Consider the following 23,070-nt stretch of genomic DNA (forward strand, 5'->3'; position numbering starts at 1 on the left):
CACAGCATCACCACAGGTGCACAGCTCACTGGATTGGGAAACCTGATTCAGGTTGCAAATAATCCCTCCTACTTTAACCCTGATTACCTTACAGCTTGACCCCAAGTACTTCTGCTGTACAAGGACAGGGACAATGTGCAGAAAGGAGTATTCATCCATGCAGCTTCAAGTGTTGTGCCCTTCAGCTTTACTACAGAGATAAACCAATTAACAGGCAGCTGCTGGTGAAAATGGCAGTCCCTTTCCTTCCCCTTCCCAACCTCAGCCACTCTTCACACATCTTCAGCTTTTTTGATGCAAACCTGAGCCAATTTAGAGACCTAAACAGAAGGAAACCCATATGCTTCTCTTTGTAAAGTTTTCTACCAATTTAGCTCGCTATTGCAGTGGCCCGATGAGTATCTCTGCCGAGAAGGCAGGGGGCAGGAATGCACAGCTGTAGAGGGAGAAGAGCAGAAAACCCTTTCATCAGTAGCCAGTCATGAAATCTGGTAGGTGTATTAGCACCACACCCTGAGCGAGGGGCAGACAAAAGGAAACAACCCTCTGTTGTCTTTGTATCAGCCATAAACCTGAGAGAAAACAGACATGAAATATTTCCTTACCTATTCTCACAGTTGTTTGACTTTCTTTAAATCACTGAATAAGATCCCACCTGTGTGTCTTCTTTACTCATGCCAGCAGAAATTTCCGTGGAGACAGGCTATTAACTATCCTTATAGCTATCCCCCAGCTATTAAGCCCCATGAGTAAGAGTATAAGAAACAAACCAAACAACACTCACATTTCACTGAGGTTATGCCAGAAAAAGATTGAGGTCAGAGAACTCTTTAAAAGAACAGAAACACATTAGAAGGAAAATGTCTTTACAACATACAGTCTTATTCAATTCCATTTAAAACAATGAAATGAGAGCAAAATTAAGTAATTCATTTTAACTGGGGATCATTACATTTAATTAGTTATGTTAATTCAATTACATAGGAAGAGAGATACATTGTGATAGCGTTGGTACGCAGGATAGGACAAGAAACACTTCAAGAACCCTGTCAAAAATGAAAGAATTCACATCATGGCAGACAGGAGACAAAGGAATTACCACCCCAGATTTGATCTGTGGCCCAGTCCAGTATCTCTCTCAGATGACACAAGCTCATAAAGCTTCAGAAGGTGAAAACAAACTGCCAACTTAACGAAAACACAAAGACATGTTGGAGGATAAATCTACCACCACAAACCACAGTGTCATAGTTAGAAACTCTCTTAAACAAAAAAAAAAGATGTCTTACATGCTTTATAATCTTTATTAGCAATAACTATTGGATATGGATAGTTTGCAAGCCAAATAGTTGCTTGATTTACCCTTGAACTCCCTTCTTAATCACTCCAGTGGACGAGTTCCACTGTCTAATTATACATAGAGGGTTAACTGGTTTAAGCTGGATAAAAGAGCAGTAGATATGCTATATCTTGGCTCTAATAAGACTTTTGATGCTGTTGCTAGACAGGAATGTATCTAATACCATAAGTTGGGTGAGAGGTCAGATGAAATTTCACTCCTTAAAAGACCAATTATCAATATATTATTGTCAAAATAGAAATGGCAAAGGATGTGTAAAAGATGACAAAAAGTTCCCAAAAGGTGGTACTTCTCCAGTCTGATGAAACCAAAGGGAACTCTGGACCACTTCCCCTCTTGTTCTCAGAAAGGATGGCAGTCAGGAGGATGGGTCACCACCAGTGACAGCTTGTGTCTAGGAAATTCTACACTGATGAACCCATACAGACAATGTTTGAAGAATATTTCTTACACATTTTATTGACTGAATCAACATGGAAATCTGCATGTTTGCTATACATGAAATCTTTCTCATGTGTATAGTTACCTCAAATTTTAATTATTTCTCTGAAGGTTCTCTGAAGATTAACTAGGATCCAATATCAGTTCCTGCTTTCCCAACAAATTGAAATATTCAAGCCACTGCTGATATGGCATTTTGGGGGCTTTTTTGTTTGTTTGTTTTCCCTCTGCACCACCCCATAGAATCTTAGAATCGCTGAGGTTGGAAGGGACCTGTAAGATCATCAAGTCCAACCATTAACCTACCCTGACAAAAACCACTTCTAAACCATGTCCCCAAGTACCACATCTACCCTTTTTTTAAACACCTTCAGGGATGGCAAATCCACCATCTCCCTGGGCAACCTATTCCAATGTTTAATAACCCTTTCAGTGAAAAAGTGTTTTGTAATATTCAATCTAAACCTCCCCTGACATAACTTGAACCCATTTCCTCTCGTCCTATCACTTGTCACCAGGGAGAAGAGGTCAGCCCCCACCTCTCTACAACTTCCTTTCAGGTAGTTGTAGAGAGTGACAAGGTCTCCCCTCAGCCTCCTCTTCTCCAGGCTAAACCACCCCAGTTCCCTCAGTCATTCCTCAGCCCCAGTTCCAGTGGAGCCATAAACAGTCAGGCGTATTCTCAGATTCCTGGACCCATGCAATGCAAATCTCTGGACCATTTTCCAGATCAGAACTTTTACTGTAGATCCTGCCTTAATCTACTTTGTTAATCTGCAATTCATGTACGTAGGAAAAAAAAAGAGAATTTCTGAGGTCCAGCGAGCAGCTCTGTATCAACTCAAGGATAATATGTAGCTCTGTGAAATTCATCCTGTCTGCCCTCGCTACCAGACAGACCTTTTTAGGGAACTGTACCGCTACGACTCAGAGCCTCTGGGAATTACAAGAGATTGTCTGAAGTCTTCTGAAGGCTCAGAGCTGGTAAAGGCTCAGGGCTGGGGAAGATGTCATTACGAGGCGTGGGGGAGGAATGGGGGCAGAGTAACCTTTATTTTAGAGGCATTACTCACAGTTTGTTAGGCAGGATTCAAGCCCGTGATGCCCTCTCGAGCTGGCAGGCGGCACACCACACAAACCGGCCTTCATTTAGAAGCACAGAGATCCCCTGGAGTTTTCACATCTTATTCATGACTAAGCAGACCTGGCTCTGCACTTGATTTTTCCCCGAAGTGTTTTATACCAAGCTGCATGTTTACATTCGTTCCTAAACGCTAACATTATCTTTTTACTTTCTCAACATCAAGTTTGAAACCTTTGTCTCTCCACGACTTAATTATACCACGGCTGAAACTTGTGATCCCCCGGTAACTGCGTGACAAGGCCGTGACGCGCTCAGACACGGGCCCGATTTCGTTGCCTCCTTCGACGCCTCCCCACGTCAGCCCTCCGCATCTGCCGCGGGGTGGGGAGCAGCGAGGCGCTGCGAGCCCTTCCCAGAGGCCGGTTCTCGGGAAGCGGGGCTGACAGACGCCCCGCAGCAGAGAACGACGGTGCCCCCCTCCCTCGGTTCCCTGTGGGAGCTGCGCCCGCCGGACGGTTGCCGTTGGACCTACCCCTCCCCCGTCCCGTCCCACTCACGTCGTGGCGCGCGCTCGCCTCCGCTCCCCGTCCGGCTAAGGAGGGACGCTCCCTCCGCCCGTAAAGGAATCCCGCCCCCTCGACCAATCGCGTCCCATCTTCTTCGAAGAGAGCCCGGCTCGCCGGCCAATGGCAAGCCGCCGTCTTCCGCGGCGCTGGGGCACCCTAGCGACCGCCGACGCCGGCGGCCGTTGCCATGGGCAGGAGGACGCCGGGGCCGAGAGAGAGGGCCTCAGGGTCCCGCCGCAGCACCCACCGCCTCCCTGCCTGCATGCAATACAAAGAGAAAAAGCCGTAATATAGTTCAGTAGATTTATCTTTTTTATTGCTTTTACCAACTTTCTGAAACATTACAAAAGATAATTTTATTCTAGCAGTAATTAAAACAACAACGGCTGGATCTTTCACATTAAGGACAAGTCTGAAAGTCTTGTTTTCTGTATAAACTGAATATGGATTCTACATTTGGAATAATATTTTCATCTGCTTTGGATTTTGTTATAAAGTAAGAAAACATCACTGTAATTAGAAAAGCAGTCATAAAAAATTCGAACCGTACAGTATGTAATCCCATTTCAAATAATCAGTATTAAAATCAAAATTGTAGTTCAGCTGGAGATGCTGAACCCTGGAAGACACCTTTGCACAGGAGTATCAGCAACAGTAGAAAGAAAAATATTATAAATGTGTCTTGCCAATAAAATAATTTTAAAAAGTACTGATTTTCAAACTCATTCATTATTCCAAATAAACATCAACAGATACTAAATTCAATATGAAAGTGTCTTTAGATTAACTTCAATGCCAACTAAGAAGTCCTATAAGTTTTCACTAAAAATGTTACAAAATAAAACCGACTTAAAATTACTAAGCAATTTGCTTTATTTATAGCACTACTTTTACGCTGTGTGCCTCTAGTCTTAAAATTTGCTGTAAAATAAATTACTGTTGGTATAAACAAAGTATTTCACACATTTGTACTGCACTTGATAATGAATTTGACCTAGGTGAGTAATTAAAACATTACTAATCACATGAAGCAAAAAGAGAACTAAAATCATTGTGGTGCTCATCTAACAGACTACATTTGTGAACTGAAAAATCATGAACTATTTACCTTATGATTTACAGGAACACATGTACAAGACAACCCTTTAAAATGGCGCAGGCTCTGTGATGCGACACCTATTTGTTACAGATATATTTTACAGCCTGTCGAACCTGCCTTTGCAAAGGGCACAAAATTAGGAAGCTACCATAGAAAGACAGAGATGCAGGTGAAGCAAACGGTTACGTTACAGGAAAACTTTCATTAGGTGTAGAAAAAATGGCCAAGACATTTGGTTGAAAAACCTCCACTAGGGCACCAAATTCTACCCTAACAGGTTTTATGATGACAAAACTTGGCAATTTGGAACATTTCACTGAATAACCTTATGTTACAGCTGCAAAATTAATCTAGAAAGAAAGTATACTTAACTTGGGCATATGTAAACAGACTGAAAAGTGTATTGTTGTAATACATATGAAAATACTCTAAGAATAAGTTTTGTAGAATATAATTTAAACACCAGACTGCATTTTCAGTGAAATATTTTAGACGATAATTTAAATGGAGTGGTCAAAATTAAGACCTACACTTTATGTAAACATTCATATTTATAAATAAATTAGAAAAAGAAAAGAAAAAGAAAATCAGAGGGACTTCCTGAGGTGGCTCTGCAGCCAGATACACAGTAGCACTAAGCTCCATTCCGGGAAACCAAGGCATCTAAAAAAAAAAGTGCAGGGCTGTTTATTTTCCTTTAACTGCTGGAATGGAAATACATTGGTGTAGTTTTTACAGGGCTTAACCCCTGTAAAAAAAAAAAAAAAAAAAAAAGAAAATCAGTGCACAGCAATTATCACTGCTCTTTTGCATCTGTTAACACAAAACGTCTGTCCACATACAGTAAACTACATCCTTAGCTGTTTAATACTATGTGTCATTCCAAAGCAGAAGAGGTGTAAAATGAGCAGTGAATCGCTTAACCGTAGATTATCAATGGGGTTCTATGCACTTAATACCAAATCTTCTTCTATTCATATGGAGAAAAAAGTGCAAGCATAACACACTACTGACCAAGAACACTGGAAGTAAAGGTCACTGTAAACTGCTTTGCAAGTCATGTTATTTCTGGCACTGATTAACATATCTACATAATTTAAATAAATACTGTGATTAGACTTGTGGGGCTTTGGTTTTGTTTCCTTTCTACTTTACTTGAAAAATACTCACTTCCTGTAATATTCACCAAAACTTAACCCTTCTAAAGTAGAAGCCGGATACAAGATGTGCAGCACCAGGGAACCCTGATTTCCGGAATTACAGAGTTAAAAAGCTTATAATAATTTTTTGGGTCTTTGGAAATTGTTGTAGGACTGTGAGTGTGAAGTATAAAATACTACTGGGAGGACTGGTACAAAAGTAATGTATTGTGGATAACGCTATGTAAACTGCCCAAAATATCCTCCCTCTTTGAGTCAGCAAGAGCTACTTAGTAGTCAACAACTGACATGCAGATGTGTACTTTTTTTTTTTAATAGTTCAGAAAGTTTTGGGAAACCAACTGCTATAGTTTCACCTTATCTCATTTTGACTAGAGGGAAAACTTGGGTATTTTCAGAAAGAGCACGTACTCAAGCTAAGGCACAAGCTACACTATTATTTAAGAATAAAGGAACGTGTATACAGGTCATTACACAGTATTTGTCAAATTGGTAGTGCAGACCTTCACTTGCTTTGCCACTGACCTGAGCCTTTGCTATGACAGTTTGGATAGCATTAATCGTATTGCTGTATACTATGATTTACTTTCTTTAAACTATCTTCTTGGAATTCAGCCAAATGATAACAGAAAAAAAAAAAAAACAACAAACAAACCCCAAACATTATGTAATTACATTGCATTTAAAGGGAACAGTAACAGTCCATGTAACTTAAATGCTATTTTTAAATGTTTCTATTTATTCCCACTGATTGCTTTATTTTGTAATACACAATTATCTTCTCTCCAAGTGACACTTGGCTGAAAAGCACCAGAATTCCACCTCAAGTGGTATTTTCAGATGAACTCTGCCCTCCTCCAGAATCTGCTCCTTTTGCAGTTGTTGAGAATTTTACCATGTGGTCCATGGTAAAACTCTCAACTTTGCCAAAAGCAGAATTAAGCAAACAGCATCTTCTAATTTTAAATGAGCACAGGTTCTAATTAAAGCCACTGTAATGAATCCAGAAAGGGCTGGTGGCAATTCAGAATATGAGGAGATCATTTCAGAAATTAAAGCCAAAAAACTAAGGCGTAAGGCAAAAAAAAAAAAAAGGAAACTGCGCAGGTAGGTGATCAAGACTTTCATTTATATATAAAATTCTCATTATTTCAACTATTATAATGCTAAATACTAGAACTTGAAAATGTAAGTACAATAAATGCACTGACTGCATCTTTATCAGTGAGCCCCCAAAATCCCATTTACTTTAATAAATGAATATTTACTTTTTTAATTCATCTTACATGATAAAAATTTATACTAATTAAAATAAATAAAACGTTTTAAAATAAGTTGGTGTGCTATCATATATGCCCTTTACAATGGAGAGGATCAGAACTGTACACACAAATACCACAAGCAATCTGTAATCCATAAAATAATACTGATCATAAATCTATTACAGAGTTAAACTACAGCTAATTTAATCAAATACACAGTGAATTTAAAAATTAATTAAGCAGGAAATATATTTGATGAGGACATGAGATACTCTAAAGTTTCAGTCTTAAAGCTGAGTAAAGCAGACTCTGAAAGTTGATGGGAAAATGTAAGTAAAAACAGGAACAAAAGAATTCAAAAGTACTAGTCTGGTAAGTATGTGTAACTTCCTATAGAACAAATTGCTGTCTGCAAATCCAATTTATATTGTGTAAACACGGCGTGTCCAGAATGACAAATACTGACTTGGGTCTGTAACTACAATTACTGTACTCATACTGCTACTGGATAACAATGAAAAATCAAGAGTGAATTAAAAAGTAGCAGAACAGGGTATTTATATGTATTTTAAAGATGAAATAACCACCTGACTTTGGGCTCTAGGCCACTTCCATAAAATAGGAGAGACAGAATCCAGGAAACACTAGCATGTAGTGGAGACATAAAACACAGTAGTTCTTGTCAACAGCACATTAATATTTGTTCTATGAAATCACAAAAAAAAAGTATACCCTGCAAAAACAAGCAGTAACTGCCTGCATGAAAAACAAACTTCTGTAGCGCACATTATAAACAGAGGTATTGCAAAATTTTAAGCAATGTGGACCAGTAATTGTCAGCAAACGCTGATTTAACTTTTATGCACATATTGATTATTGAAAATAATATGCATTCATTACAATCTTCCTATTTAAAAACGAAAATAAAATTTCCAATAAAATAAATAGCTGAAGTGTGATTACCATTCATCTTATTTGTAGGAAAATCTTCTCATTATGCAAGCATATCTACAGTGCCCTAAACAATGGCAGAATTAAATACATGTTGCTCCTTAAATTGGAAATCACACTTCAATGGTATAATATCCTGCAGTGATACATACACACACACAAATATAGGCAATTCCCCTTGGTTCAGTTCTATAAAGATGTTTCAGCATCCACGTATTTCACAACAGGTGAATCTTCCACATTTATTTTCACACTTTCTGGTTTTTCAGGGCTGTTTGAAAGCAAAGAGTAAAATGTTAAGGTTTAGTTCACTTTAATAAATGTTAACTTTCAAACATTTTATACTTAACAATGAACACAAATTATTTATGTAAAGATACTTTTATAATGATGCGTTTCTATCACATTCTAGTAATTGTTACATACTATTCACAGGAACAGTACAAGCTTAAAAAGAGAAATTACCAAGATCTCATCTATAAATACCATTTCCAGTCCCACTGCTTTTATTGATTCTATAGATCTTTTGAAAAAAAACAAACAAACAAAAAAACCCCAAAAAACCAAACAAAACCAAACTCCACAAAAATGTCTAGTTAAAAATACTCAAAAATACTTAACAAGCAATATTATTAATACTCCTTCATTATTGGGCAGGGCAACTATTTTGTTCACAATACAAGACTGTGAAAACAGTTCAGTTTTCACAAAATGGGGAACCACACTTTTAACATCAGTGGAGGACAGTTAAAAGTCTGCATAAGCGTCCATTCAAGCGGAAGACCGGAAAGACAGCTGACTGGCTGGCACCTGAACAACTGACACTCTTAGGGACACAGCCGCTGACAGAAAGGAACATCCTGAGGTAGTTGCAAGACAGTAGACGAGAAACTGGAACAGCCTAGGCATGCATTTTAGAAAAGACAACATATCTGTGGAGTTGCTCTTTAAGGGGGAAAAAAAAGTATTAGAAATTCAAGTCGAGAAACATTCTGGGATTCCTTAGAAAATATAAACATGCCTGGACTTTGAAGAGTCTATAGAATGACAGGTGGAGGAGGTAGAAAGGAAAAGCAATCTGGATCAGTTCAGGAAAGAAACAAATTAAAAAAATAATTTTTAAAAAAAGGTAAGATTTTTAAGAAATAATGCCAACCCATACAACACGTCATCTGGAATTCCTAAAGACATTGGTTGCTTCAAACTGTATCCTATTTGAAACCTGTAAATCTGAAAATACCAGTGCCTACAGAATCATTTTTACCACAGCATCTGTCCATGCTATCAGATGAAGACTGTTACACAGAAAAACCTTAACAGAACTGAGGTCAAAAATTCACTGGGAATTATTTTTGACTGAGCAGTGGTGACACCTCTAAATCTCTCCAGCACCCACTATACAAAAAAAGGATAGCAGATACCTCAAAACAGCAACCAATTAATTAAGACTCGAGGAAGTCCTGCCTTCTAACATCTTCCAGGTTCATGCTACTATCAGATTACCTCTTGAAAGAGCTAGTTACCAGCACCAGTGTTTTTTATTTTCAGTTTGCAGTTTTAGCAAGTTCCCGTTCAAGATGCAATTTTTAGCATACTAATCTCAAGTGGGGCATGTTATGGAATCAAAGGGAAATGTCTTCCAGCAAAATATAAAAAAATAGATGGAATACTGAATATGACCTAAGTAGATCAAAAAACACTGCAAACCGGTCAGAAGCCTATTTCACTAGCACTACACATTATTCTATACTAACTTAACCTACTCCGGAAACAGGAAAGCACAAGATGGAGTTGTACCAATTTCTAACTGCTTGAAAACCAAATCTAAAAATTTTAGTTCTTCTGGAAAGAGAAATGCGGGTTTGTATCTCTTCAAGCCTTATTCACCCAATGACTATCAGATAACATACCAGAAGCATCCACAAATTCTGTACCAGGTTTCTCAGAATTGAGCATGAAAAGAATTAAACAATTAAAATACGAGGGCATACTGACACACCTGCTCTGTTATCTATCTTCCTGGCAGTCTAGCTTCTGTGCTACTCAAGTTTTTAAAAGTGTTTTAAAAATGTTTAAAACATTTATTTAAATATTTTAAAGTGTTTAAACAATACAGGCCGAAGATTCACTGAAAATGATGCCTACACAAGTGAGTCTCTTCAGCTTTTCCTATTACAATACCTCCAAGTTCTCTCCTTGTCTCCTCCTTCACCCTTGGTTGACCTACTGTCTGGGCAAAACAAAGCGTATTTCCATGCCTAGTTTGGAGCCATGCACATGTTGAACGAACAGATAGTATAGAAGTGCCAAGTGGCCAGCCACTAATGTTGTTTCCATGATGGAAGCTAAACAGTACCCTATAGCTTGGACAATTATGTATGAATACCCCCTCACCACAAACTCTTCCACTTAGATGTAATTGTCCACAAAACTTGACAAATTCACATCTCTGAAGCCTGCCTTCCTTTGACAGATCAGCTGAAAAGGACCAACCAAAAGAAGATGCAGGTACAGACAGCAGGACTGCAAAAGCTTAGTTTTCCAAGTCAACCAGGACAATTCTCCCCTCTTTCCTACATAAAAACTACTAAACAATAGTTGCACTGTGATGGAAGAGTACACAGATACCAGTCCCTACAAATTACACGACTTTCAGGAAGTTGGGAATATTCTATTTGAGTATTAGATTCAGCCAGACAGGGAAGAAACTAGGATGGAATAGCACAATGATTCACTGTATACAGATTTTTCTTGTTTGATGGGGAGCTCACTGAGAAAAAGACTCCTGGCCATCACAGAAGATGCATTTCAGCTTATAGGAAACGTTCATAGCACCGAGGACTCCTAATCTGCTCAGTACTTCATTCAAGTGTATTTCATACCCAGTGAATTTAATATTTGAGTCAGGTTTAATTTTTAGAGATTAACAATGAGCTGGGGAAAAACCAACCAACCCACCCACAAAAACAGGGGGCAGACCCTAGGGCAGCACAAAGCAACAATGAAAGTGCTGGACTTACCTTTTATTCCTACTGGTACTTGTAGTGTTCAGGATCAAACAATTTCCATGCTCATAAACATTCTAGTAAAGCTTTTAGAAACCCTAAGCCCATCAGAGCAGCATACAATTGTATTAAGCAAATAAAGAGGTACTTTAAAATTGTAATAATACACTTAGCAAAATATTTGACTTCCTCATAGAAATTGTTTAACTTCAGAGTAAAGAGCAAAATATTAAGTTCAAATTCAAGTTCCTCAAAAGTAGAAAGTCAATGCAGATTTTTAACAAACCACATATGCTCTTCTTTTTTCAGATGCATTTCAAGGAATACAAGTATAGCTATTAGCTGCTAAACACAAGTCGATAGTTAGCAAATGCGTGAGTAATAATAGCTACCTCAGGTTAGCTCTGGTTACTTTGGCATTCTCAGTACTCATGGCAAGAGCCTTCCACTGTGCAGTTTTGGCCATTTCGTCTGATATGTTTACAACTGAGGGATCAAGGCTAAAGAACAAACATACTTTCTGGTTAGTATTCAATACCTTGCAACAACATTATACTTACTGTCACTCATCATTTACATCAGTTGTGCCTTCTTTCAATATTTACACAGCCACAAGTTAAGTTAATCTCTTAGAAACATATTTCAACAAAAATTTGAAAATTTAACTAATTAGCAATACCTTAATCACACAGCATCTTAAAACATCTTTTCACATAGACAGCACTAAGACATTGAGATTATTTGAGAGATATCTCATTTCTAGATTACCTGTAACTTCAGGAAATTATTTTGCATGCTCAGAAATAATGAAATTAATCACACTGTTCTGCTAAGCCTTTCATAAATCAGAATTATTTTACGTTGTTTCCAGGAAATAATCAAGGGCAAAAGACCAGACGTTAAATAAATTTTGAAAATGGATAACTCCGTTGAAATTTAAAACTAGTAAAAAATCTAGAAGTCCCAATAATCTAGACAGGTTTCAAGTTATTTTTTTCCTGCAGAGCCTTATTAGAGATTGTTCAAGTTTTTTCTGCCACCATCCCCCCAAGTCCTACAGAAGGTAAGTTCACCCTCACAGACAGTAATCAAAACCTATTTCCCCCTTTGCCCTCCACACATTGATATGTACAGCAGACTTTGGTGTTGTCTGTAGATGTTTTCTGTTCTGTTCCATACTTAAGCTTCAGAACCTATCCCAGAGTATCTGTGAGAGTTCTTCAAATTGCATAGAAATTTTTCAACGCCATTTTTCATCAGGAATCCCCACAAGATACAAGACTGTGAAATATACAGTAAACACACATGCACACAGTTGATGAAATCATAGTTCTACTGTGAGAGCAATTAGCAACTTAAATGTTTTTTTAAAAAGTTTTAGCATTTAGCATTTTCATTTGAATTGCTAAAATCTGATTAAGCCTGCACTTAGAGTAGACAATAGCACTCAACAGGAATATCTGTCTAATCCAAAAATCTGCCTGTTGCCAACTCACATCAGGGTAGACCTGACACTAGACACTACCCTAGATCCATAGGAAAGCTAACTTTTAACTTAGGAACCCTTAGTATCAGAGAAGCAAAAAAGCTGGTAAGCTATTTATCTGTCACATCTTCTGGGTGTAGAAATTTTTCACTATGAGGGTGGTGAAGAACTGGAACAAATTGCCCAGAGAAGTTGTGGTGGCCCCATGCCTGGGCGTGTTCAAGGCCAGGTTGGACGCGGCTTTGAGAAACCTGGTCTAGTGGGAGGTGTCCCTGCCCATGGCAGGGGAGTTGGAACTAGATGATATATTTAAGGTCCCTTCCAACCCAAACCATTCTATGATTCTAATACCTGACAACTAAGCTGAATACATTGCCAGTACGGGATATACATACTGAGACTAAACACCTTTCAGTGCCGACGGAAATTTCCATCAGTGAAATTCCAGCACTTGTTTCAGGAAGAGAACTGGTACCCCTGTCCTCACATTCGCTTTCAGACCTTTTAAAGTAAAAATGGCTGCCTGTAAAAGTTTTTTTTTTTATATATCACAGATATTATAGACTTTAGCCCTCACTTAAATAAACCATCAAAGAACTGCATACTTAGACTTTTTCTGAAAAATCCAAGTGGCTGGTAAACACATGGCTCAACTGATGTTATTAGTTACTTAATACTCAGTATTTCATGCACAGTTACACACAAATATTCCACAAAAACTGACCAAGGAAGCTTCTTCAACTTGAGTACAGCTGGTCGAAATTGAGTCATCTGATCTGTTCAAGATGGTCATGTAAATTTATAATTAAGATGCAGTTTTAAAGAAAAATGCAACATAAAAATGCTACTATAGCACCATGAGATATATCTTCATACTTCCTAATCATGGCTGAGCTAGAAGCTTGGGAAAAAAATTAAGTCAACTCACACAATCAATTTAATATAAAGCCAAGTACAGCATGTGATACAAAAACTCTTAGAAGACCAACATTTTATTATACCTGTATTTTAGGGTTTTTACAGGAAAATCCAAGTTTGCTTCTCCATATGCAAGGTGTACGCTTTCATTGTCCCCTGTCTGAAGCATTCTCTCTGCTTCCTGTAAATTCCCAGTAAAAAGTTTATAAAATTACTCATGCAACACATAAAGAAGTATCTCATGCTGACAGTTAATTTCCATAGGGGTAAGGAGCATTTCTCTGTAGGTACTGGAGTTGAATGCTAGAAATACAGTTTAAAACCTTTTTTCTTAGAAGTGTTTTATCTGGGTAAGGGGGATGAAGGAGTGGGGAAGGAGAGCATTACAAGTTTTGTAAGGAATTCTGCTAGCTGGTATACAGTTAGGTAAGACTTTTACAGAGAAGTTAACGCACTGTCTTACATTACTGTTGGTAATTAGCAATTTGTTTTAACTACAGCTCTGCAAACACACACAAGCAAAATTTCCCCAGTATTATGAACAGTTTTGTGGTGAACCGAAGTAGGGTTAAGATCCCTATTCCACTGCTTATCTCTCCCTCTCCCATTTCGCTCCTTCTAACCTGATGAAAGACAAAGAATACAACATTTCATGATAAAAACATCTTCTTTCACTTTGCTTGCTAATTTTAATCACAAAGAAGAGTCATGGTTCATAACACACTGAAACAGTGATTTTTCCTTAACTTAATTGCCAGTAATAGTTCCTCTAGCATTAAATCTTTTATTAATAAAGAATTTCAAAATATACATTTGGTATCTAAGGTCATATGCTCAGGCCACGAAAAATTCTTTTCAGTCTCATTGAGTATTTTCTACTAATTTACAACATGCTTAGTTTGATTGTTTTCACACTTACTGCTTTCTCTTTTTTCTTTTTGTCATCTTCTTTCTTCTTTTTACTTTCTGGCATAAGATCATCAAGCCAGCTAAGCTCTCTTTTGGTGAAACATAAATCCATGAGCTTGCGAATGAACACTAATGCTAGAACCTTAAGGGAACCATAAATGAAATCATTTATATTAAACTATTTAAATGAAGAAAAATGCACGCACACTTTCAGTACATTCAGAATCTTTAACTGAAGCCCCTTTTTGTAGTAATAGTTTTATCTTACCACAGAGTTAAGTAATTTACACTTTCAATAGCTATTCACAACTGAATTGCTTACTTTCAGGAAATGAAAAAATTCCTTGTGTTTCAGAAGTGAAGTACTACAGCTTCTTTTGTTTTTTTCTCCACTCCCTTCTTTCTTAAGACACCAAATATGTTCTGAAGAGATCCCGGATAATGCACATACTCTTGGAAATTTATTAACTTGTAAAACAGAAAACTTACCATCATAGGGAAAACAACAGCAGCTGCAGAGGCTTTAATCACCCACAACAGAACTAGACAAGTGAGCTGAACAACTGTAAAGATGTGGACCTTCCAGAGTGGCACATAACGTAGATAAATCAGGTCGGGTTGATGTTTGGCAGGCATTCCAAACAGTTTTATACGGTCAAAAAACTGCATTGAAAAATAAAATCATCCTTCAGTTCATTAGTTTCTTCCCCTCCGAAAGGAAATGAACATTTTCACGGGACTCCAGAAACATAAGTTATTCGCAAATAAAATACTACACTGAACACTCAAGGGGGTGGGGCTGGGAGCAGCTTTGTTTTGTTGGGTTCTCTCCTCCCCACCTCTCATTACTACTACAAAATTTCAGAGTATTTCAGAAAATTTGTTGATCAGCTACACTACTGAAAAAATAACTGCAAAAGAACTGAGAAGTGAAGGCACAACATGGTAAGAACAACTATCTGAACATGACACTCAGGAAATTACCCTACAAACTATTCAGACAATATGAGCTAACTTTATTGTTGCTCACATGATGTGTTACAGTTTCCTCCTCATTTAGGGTTAAACAAACAAGTGTGGGTTAGATGAGTGGACAGTGAGGTGGATTGAGAACTGGCTGAATGGCAGAGCTCAGAGGGTTGTGATCAGCAGCGCAGAGTCTAGTTGGAAGCCTGTAACTAGCAGTGTTCCCCGGGGGTCACTACTGGGTCTGGTCTTGCTCAACATATTCATGAATGACCTGGATGAGGAGATAGAGTGTACCCTCAGCAAGTTTGCTGATGACACAAAACTGGGGGTGGGGGTTGGGGTGGCTGACACACCAGAAGGCTGTGCTGCCATTCAGTGAGACCTGGACAGGCTAGAGAGCTGGGCAGAGAGGAACCTAATGAAGTTCAATAAGGGCAAGTGTAGGGTCCTGCACCTGGGGAGGAATAACTCCACGCAGCAGTACAGGTTAGGGGCTGATCTGCTGGAAAGCAGCTCTGCAGAGAGGGACCTGGGAGTCCTGGTTGACCACGAGCCAGCAATGTACTCTTGTGGCTAAGGTGGCCAATGGTATCCTGGGGTGCATTAAAAAGAACACGGCCAGCAGGTTGAGGGGGGTCATCTTCCCCCTCTTCTCTGCCCTGGTGAGGCCACATCTGGAGTACTGTGTCTAGCTCTGGGCCCCCCAGTTCAAGAAAGACAAGGAACTACTGGAGACAGTCCAGCAGAGGGCTACAAAGATGATCAAGGGACTGGAGCACCTCTCTTATGAGAAAAGGCTGAGACACCTGGGTCTGGAGAATAAAAGACTGAGAGGGGATCTTATCAATGCGTATAAATATCTAACAGGTGGGTGTCAAGAGGATGGGGGCAGACTCTTTTCAGTGGTGCCCAGCAACAGGACAAGGAGCAACATGCACAAATCAGAACACAGGAAATACCATCTCAACATGAGGAAAAAACTTCTTTACTTTGAGGGTGGCAGAGCACTGGAACACGCTGCCCAGAGCAATTGCGGAGTCTCCTTCTCTGGAGATACTCAAAACCCACCGGGATGCATTCCTGTCCAACCTGCTCTAGGTGAACCTGCTTTGGCAGGGGGGTTGGACTAGATGATCTCTGAAGGTCCCTTCCAATCCCTACCATTCTGCGAAAAGCAAATTGCTCATTAAAATCAGACTTTACCTGAATGCCTTTTAATGAAGATACTCCCATGTAAAGAAAGACACCATACAAAACTGGCATTGGAATAAACTGGGGAGGAAAAAACACCCACACAGTTACTTGTGGAATCAACACGGCATAACACAGCAGTCCACATTAGTGAAAGACATGGACCAAGTTATTTTTTACTTTATATTTAATTTAAGTGAAATCTGTAAAAGCTGAGGGTTTTTATTTACAGAGAAAATATAGGCATCATTGAGCAGCAAAAAAATCTAGAGCTAACAAGACTATCACCATGATTTAAAAAGTAGTTCCATCTTGACTGCCCACTTATTCACTTTTCTGTGTTGCAACCAAGATTTCTATTAATGCTAAGTATGGTACTTTACGTTGCTATTTGATAGGAACTGTATTGAGACTATTAACTTCATGAAATTGCCATATGAAGTTTTACTTTTTGATCACTAGTCTTGCATTTCTGGAGCATATGAAACAAAAAACCCACCATACTTACTGAGCTATGAAAATCTACTAATTATTCAGGGCTAATTTTTGCTCCAATAAGATCAATTTAAAGCTTACTAAGGTAATGAAGTTGTCTACACTCTGCAGGCTACACAAAGCAAGTGAAGCTTTCTTTGCTCCTGAATTCATGAAACTTCTGAGTAAAGGACAGCCAAGACACGATCAGAAATCTTAAAAACTGCTGCTATCAAGCCTGAACAAAAGCCTTCAGTGAAACTTAAATAGTGTGGAATGAAACTATGCCGTAGGGATTCATTATTGCATATACATATATGCGTGTGTATATATAAAAGCTAGTGTCTTCACTGTAAGCTCTATAATTTGACATGCTAGTACTTCATTTATGTTAACTTCTACCGCATTAAATCAGCACAAATCCATACACAGAACAAAAGCGCAGCAACCTACAGATGCAAGGCTTTGTTCTACTTCCTTCTTTTGAACAACAGCCATTCACATTGAAAAAGAAAAACATCTAATAAAAAGCAAGTAGTAATAATTCTTATTCTTATTATCCTTGGTTCCATAAAAAAATAAAAGTATTAGTTTCTAAGAATCAGCAATTAAAACATGGGGAAGCATCTGGCTTCAGCAATCAGCACCTTTATCTTTTGCTTTTGAGCAACAATAAGTCTATTTCAATATTTCTGCTTTTGATTCTGATCACCTGATTATACAGCTAAGCTCTTGGTAGCTTTTAAACCATAGATTATAAAATCTGAATACTCATTTTTAGTACCTGCTACTGCCTTATTGTTTTCAGACCTTTACATTCTTTAACACACACAAAGGGTTAACTATTAAAAATGTATAATATGGAGCTGTGCCTTCATAGCTTTATTATTATCTAAACTTAAACAGGCATTGGAAGCTACCTTTTTGTGGAATGACTTGTGATCTGTGTTCAAACAGACTTTTACAAAGTTCTTTAAAAGTGTCAGCAATTATGCAATTTATGCCATATCTTTTTAAAAAGATATATGCCATATGCTTTTTAAAACCAGATATTTCTGTTTATTCTGCTATATTATATTACTTTCACTTAGGTAACTTTAGATCTTTATCCCAACTCCTTTTCTCTCTCCATTTATGCACCCACATTAAAAACTATGGAACTATTTCAGGTAACGTGGACTCGTGAAACTAAAACATAGCTGGCAAGAAAATCATGTAACAGACAAAGGTTGCTTTCTTCACTACTCACTACATTTCTAGCTTGCTCAGATTTCATTTTCTTACATCTCCCCCCATCATTTCTAATCAACTAACACCTGTTAAAAACACAATTTGAGAATGAGTCAAGGCATATTTTTACTTAACATAATAAAACTTCCTAACATTATGAAATGCTAAATCACAATATCAAAATTGAAAGCACAAAGAAAATACAAATATTTCAGAAAAACTGTCTTTTACCTTTAACACAGAGGTCATGAACACCGACAGCCCCATCAGGACAAAAATCATCAATCCTGTCACTCGCTGCTCACGGATTCCCAAAAACTTTGGTTGCTCTCCTGGTGCTGAGCATTCAGATTCAACTTTCAGGCTGTTAACATGACTTATAGACAGGACAGTTGCAGCAACAAACCACGGTAAGCCCATGATAGAACATATCCCCAACATAACACCAACCATGAGTAGATCAAGATGATAACCACAGCCTTTCTGTAAGATTAAGCAAACAAATCATTTGATAAACTTTCTATTTATCTGATGCCATATTTACAACTTAGCTGGTAAATAACCAATAACTACAGAAGTCAGATACTTTGCGAGTGTCCACAAGATTATATTTGTTCTTTATTAGTCAATACAAACATTTATTTAGTAGCTGTTGGTAACATTTCATGGACTTGTGGAATGAATTCGATTTAAATAAACTTCGCTTACACAACATTAGAGTTGTGTGAAAATGACTTTTACCTTCAGCTTATGCTCTTTCCTGTTTATAATAACAGCTGTTATTTGTTGATCCATGAAAATAAGAATGGTACAGAGTAAAGCAGGAACAGCAGCTATCAAAAGCGTCCACCAAGGATTGCTTCCAAGAGGATCTATGAACCATCCTCGGTCTTTTCGGGTGGGCTGAAAAACCAAACATCAATAAAAGAATTAAAGGACTAAAATAAAATGCAGATTTTATTGCTAGAAACAGCTGCAATGAAGAGATCAACAGACTCAAATATGCGTTTAGATTTTTTCCTATGGCTTTGACCAAAAGACTGATTTAGGTGTTACATGTGAATGTGACATTTATACGGAAAAAATTAACACACATCCATTCCATTCCTTCATTTGTGCACATCTGCACAAAAGATTACTCCCTTTCCAGTGATATTAGAATATAAGGCATAGCCTCTTCCGTCAGATGAGAGATACATCCAAGACAGAAGAGAGAGGTTACTTTATCAACTACATTGTAAGTTAAAAAGATAAATTTCTGTTTCTACACAATTCCGTTGTGCTGCTGTCTATGAAACTGCAAGTATTTAAAAAGTAAAGTTTTTTAAAAGGTTTTATTTCTTACTTCAAACTTCTCTGGAACATGAAGCTTAGGAGAAGGTACTCCTACAAGATAGTCAATCAAAACCATGATTACTATGGTCAGAAACACTGCAAAGTCACTGATGGTAGAACGTACCTATAAAGAAAAGACCTGTATTAACTCCTTTTTCATCATAACTTGCATGTACAGAAAAACAATTTTCTCCCCTATGAATAGTGAAGTCTATTTACATTATATTATATCACTGAACATATAATTTTCTCTTTTTATTTTAAAATTTAAGCTGTCTGCCAGCATATCATGAAGTTGCAGAAGGTAAGCATTCTGTACAACTGTTCATCTTATTATCCCATTTAAAAGTTATCTACTGCAAGAAGCAAATTACTTAAAATAACACCTTCCTCATCTTCCCATCCTCTCAATCCTACCAGAAGGCTGGGTCATCACAGCTTGTCTCTTGTAGCCTAATTCAGTAACATCACTGAATTGTTCTGAAATCAGTGTTGATTCATTTGACATTTTAATAGATTAGAGAGGCATAATTTGCAACAGATTCAGGTTCTCAAAGGTGACTTTATTAAATGTTAGGAACACATTGTAGGGATGAGCTGAGGTTTATAGAAGATCTACCCACTTTATTTTGGCTAGCTGGAGTAAGTTGCGTAAATCAGTCCAAAGATAATCATTATATTAGCCTCTACAAGAAACAGTAGGAGGAGTGGTTCCCTGAGGAACCACTCAGAACCCTTCATACGTCAGCAGTTTGGGGAAAGCAATTAGTTGTTCTGTATGGCTAGGTGAAGAAAGCAGCAGCAGTATTATCTCTCCAAACAATACCTGGCAATACCCATTAATATGGGGAGATGGACTGCTTAGGTCTTCTAATGTTTAGAACATCTTGTTGTAACTATAGGAGAGTAGAGAATAAATACGGACTTTTCTAAAGCCAATTTCTTTCATCTAATGTTTTCATTTTTTTAACTATTGACTAATTTTCCATTTTAAGTTTTTCTATCTTAAAAGAAATCTCTCAATACAAATTTGTGAAGCAAAACAGGAAATTCAACTCCATTAAGTTATATTAATGTATTTACCACAAGATAACAATAGTCTCTAATCTGAATTACCTTAGTTGGGAAATAACGTTTGGTCTTGAATTGCTTAAGGAAAGAGGAGAGGAAAAACGTTGTAAAGAATAATATGACAGACCAGAAGAGAACATCTGGAATATATGGTCCATGATGGCCACAAGCTGATCCACGAAACACACCATGAAATTCTAAACATTCCTGCAAAGAGGAAAAATTTCTTAAATTTCTGTTTTATTCATTTAGTACAGTCAACCTAACTTGTAGCTTTTCAATATAAAACACATTTGAGAACTTTCACAATCCCAAAAAGGGGGTTCTTTCCGTCATCACTACATCATCCTGAAATGCTAAAAATGTTTGCTGTCTGTTCCAGAAGAGCCACAATAGCCATGACAGTATTTCAGGATGACAAAATGCTGGGAGATGCCCCCAAGAAGAAACAACTACTTTACATTCACCTCATTTCTATTCTATTTCTCAAAGCACCACAAGATTGAATGTATAAATAAAGACTGAGGACTAAGCCCAGTCTATTCAGCAGACTATCCAACATCAACTTTCAAGCTAATGAACATAAAAAAGGATCTCCTCAGTTTCTCCCACCTCTTTATTTTTGACTTTGTTTTGTCCTGGTACAGTTAAGGAAAAAACAGGCTCTTACAAAATTAGATTACCCCCCCCGTAAGAAAAAAGTTTCTAGCAAAGTAGAAAAGAATCGTAAATAATGGATTTGAATAAAAAAGAAAAAGTCAGAAAATCCCTATCCGAAAGGCTCACTGACATGAAAAGTAAAGAAGACACATGGAATACAAGGAAACAACAAGCCAATAAATCAAATAGTTGAAGCAGCACTGCAACAACCTTGTCTTTAAACAGGTTAATTTATTGAAAATTTAACTCATGACAAAAGTTCTCCCTGTTAACAATCTACTTTGATTATAAGCACAACCAAATCCTGGATCAGTTCCGTCTCTCTGGGAAGACTAAAGATGCTTAAGAGAATGAAAAGGTATATAAAATAAATATAAAAACTAAGTTCAAGAGAAACTGCCATCCTAAGTGATTATGGCAGACTAGGAGTCATTAATGGTACAGAGAAAACACTACAGCTAAAATGCAAGTAAAGAACTTAGGTTTTTCGTAAGTATTTTGCACAGCAAAACACCTACTTTCAGCATTAACATCTAGGCTCGGATGCAAGGTGAGTCCATACCCAGATATCTACTGCCATTTTAGATAGCCTGAGATGGCCAAAGTAGGCACACACAGCTAGCAAACGCAACACAAAAATCTATAGCAGATCCAAATCATTTAAGATGTAGGTGGAAACCAGATGCCAGTTTATGCATAGTAGCTGTCGACAGTTGCGTTTATGCAACTGAATCCCATCCAAGGAAGAACTAATCAGCAAAAATCTTTCTTCCTAAAAGCCTTCAGTATCACTTCCACATGGTAACTTTCCTCCTCTTCACCTACCCACAAAATTAGATCTCAGTATGAAATGTCAAGTTCATAAGGTAATGCTTTCAAGCCTATTCCTTCAAACAGCTCCTCCCCTTTTCTTTTAACCTTCAATTTTCAAAATAATTATTTTCTTCCAGTCAAAATTCAGGCAGTTTCTTCGATTGTGTTGGAGTTTTATACCAACGTCTAACAAACTAATGAAACGTGTTTGCTACCACATTTTAACTGCAGATTCCATCTTCACATCTTTTTAAAAAGATCTGTTCACCCCTTCCAGGAAACTGAAGGAAGAAATCTCCTGTTTATTCACCTCATCATATTCATCTGCACTTCAGAAAGAGAACTGTTCTGCCTACCAGGATTAAAGCAGCTACCTCAAACAAACATTTATGATATTAGCATTTACTGCCATGGACTCACTCATTCAAACCACTACAACGACTGCTTAAAGCGTTATGGAAACAATAAAAGAGTTCAAAAATACAGTTTTAAACAAAACAGTCCAGGTTCAAATCAAGAAAGAAACCAGATGAAACTGGTGGCATTTATTTTTTTTATTCATACGCATACACACACTTACAGCGCTTTTAGGTACTCACAGAAACTGTAAGGTTACTCCATGCTATATCTTCTACAGACTTATTCATACTACTCCACACCTGCAAAGTTTCGTTGCTGGGTTTCTCAGGCTCAGAACACACACATCTGAAGTGAAGAAAAAAAAAAAATTACACTCTTTTGAGCCGTATGTGCCAAAACGCAGCAATTAGCAGTAATTTCAAAAATCCTGAACAGTTTAAACCGGAGTGTATGCCAACCTTCTGTGAAAGAAGCTGAGTACCAGGCTCCTCCTTACATGACATGAAGTAGGATTACTGGGCAGGGGAAAGGGAAAGAGGGAGGAAGAATTGAGGAAGCAACTGCTTAGAAGGTTTAACAGACTGGACAAAAAAACCCAAACTATGTATTTTAAAGAATTAGAAGCAGGAAAAATGTTGACTTAACTATCTGACTGATCTGCCAGTTTTTAAGTAGAACGATGCCTGAAAATAAAATGAAGTAGATAATATATGCGGACTTCTACAT

At 37.7% G+C, this 23,070-nt stretch overlaps 1 protein-coding gene across 4 annotated transcripts in view; it reads right to left on the bottom strand.

Moving 5' to 3' along the window:
• Positions 1-7,840: 7,840 nt before the first annotated feature.
• Positions 7,841-23,070, bottom strand: part of SLC4A7 (solute carrier family 4 member 7) — a 93,992-nt gene continuing 78,762 nt past the window's right edge. For 2 of the 4 annotated variants that reach the window (XM_082479987.1, XM_082479985.1), the window contains 11 exons: positions 22,584-22,689; positions 20,557-20,718; positions 19,451-19,564; positions 18,847-19,008; positions 18,337-18,588; positions 16,414-16,482; positions 14,731-14,904; positions 14,252-14,383; positions 13,416-13,513; positions 11,321-11,428; positions 7,841-8,194 (listed from right to left, as the gene is read on the bottom strand). In XM_082479987.1, coding sequence (XP_082336113.1) covers positions 8,113-8,194; positions 11,321-11,428; positions 13,416-13,513; positions 14,252-14,383; positions 14,731-14,904; positions 16,414-16,482; positions 18,337-18,588; positions 18,847-19,008; positions 19,451-19,564; positions 20,557-20,718; positions 22,584-22,689 — 1,459 coding nt within the window. In that variant the 3' untranslated portion in view covers positions 7,841-8,112. The remainder of the gene's footprint in view (positions 8,195-11,320; positions 11,429-13,415; positions 13,514-14,251; positions 14,384-14,730; positions 14,905-16,413; positions 16,483-18,336; positions 18,589-18,846; positions 19,009-19,450; positions 19,565-20,556; positions 20,719-22,583; positions 22,690-23,070) is intronic. The other 2 variants (XM_082479986.1, XM_082479988.1) reach the window with 1 other exon arrangement.

Source organism: Vanellus vanellus (assembly GCF_965231255.1).
Source record: "Vanellus vanellus genome assembly, chromosome: 2".
In the NCBI taxonomy this organism is placed as follows: domain Eukaryota; kingdom Metazoa; phylum Chordata; class Aves; order Charadriiformes; family Charadriidae; genus Vanellus; species Vanellus vanellus.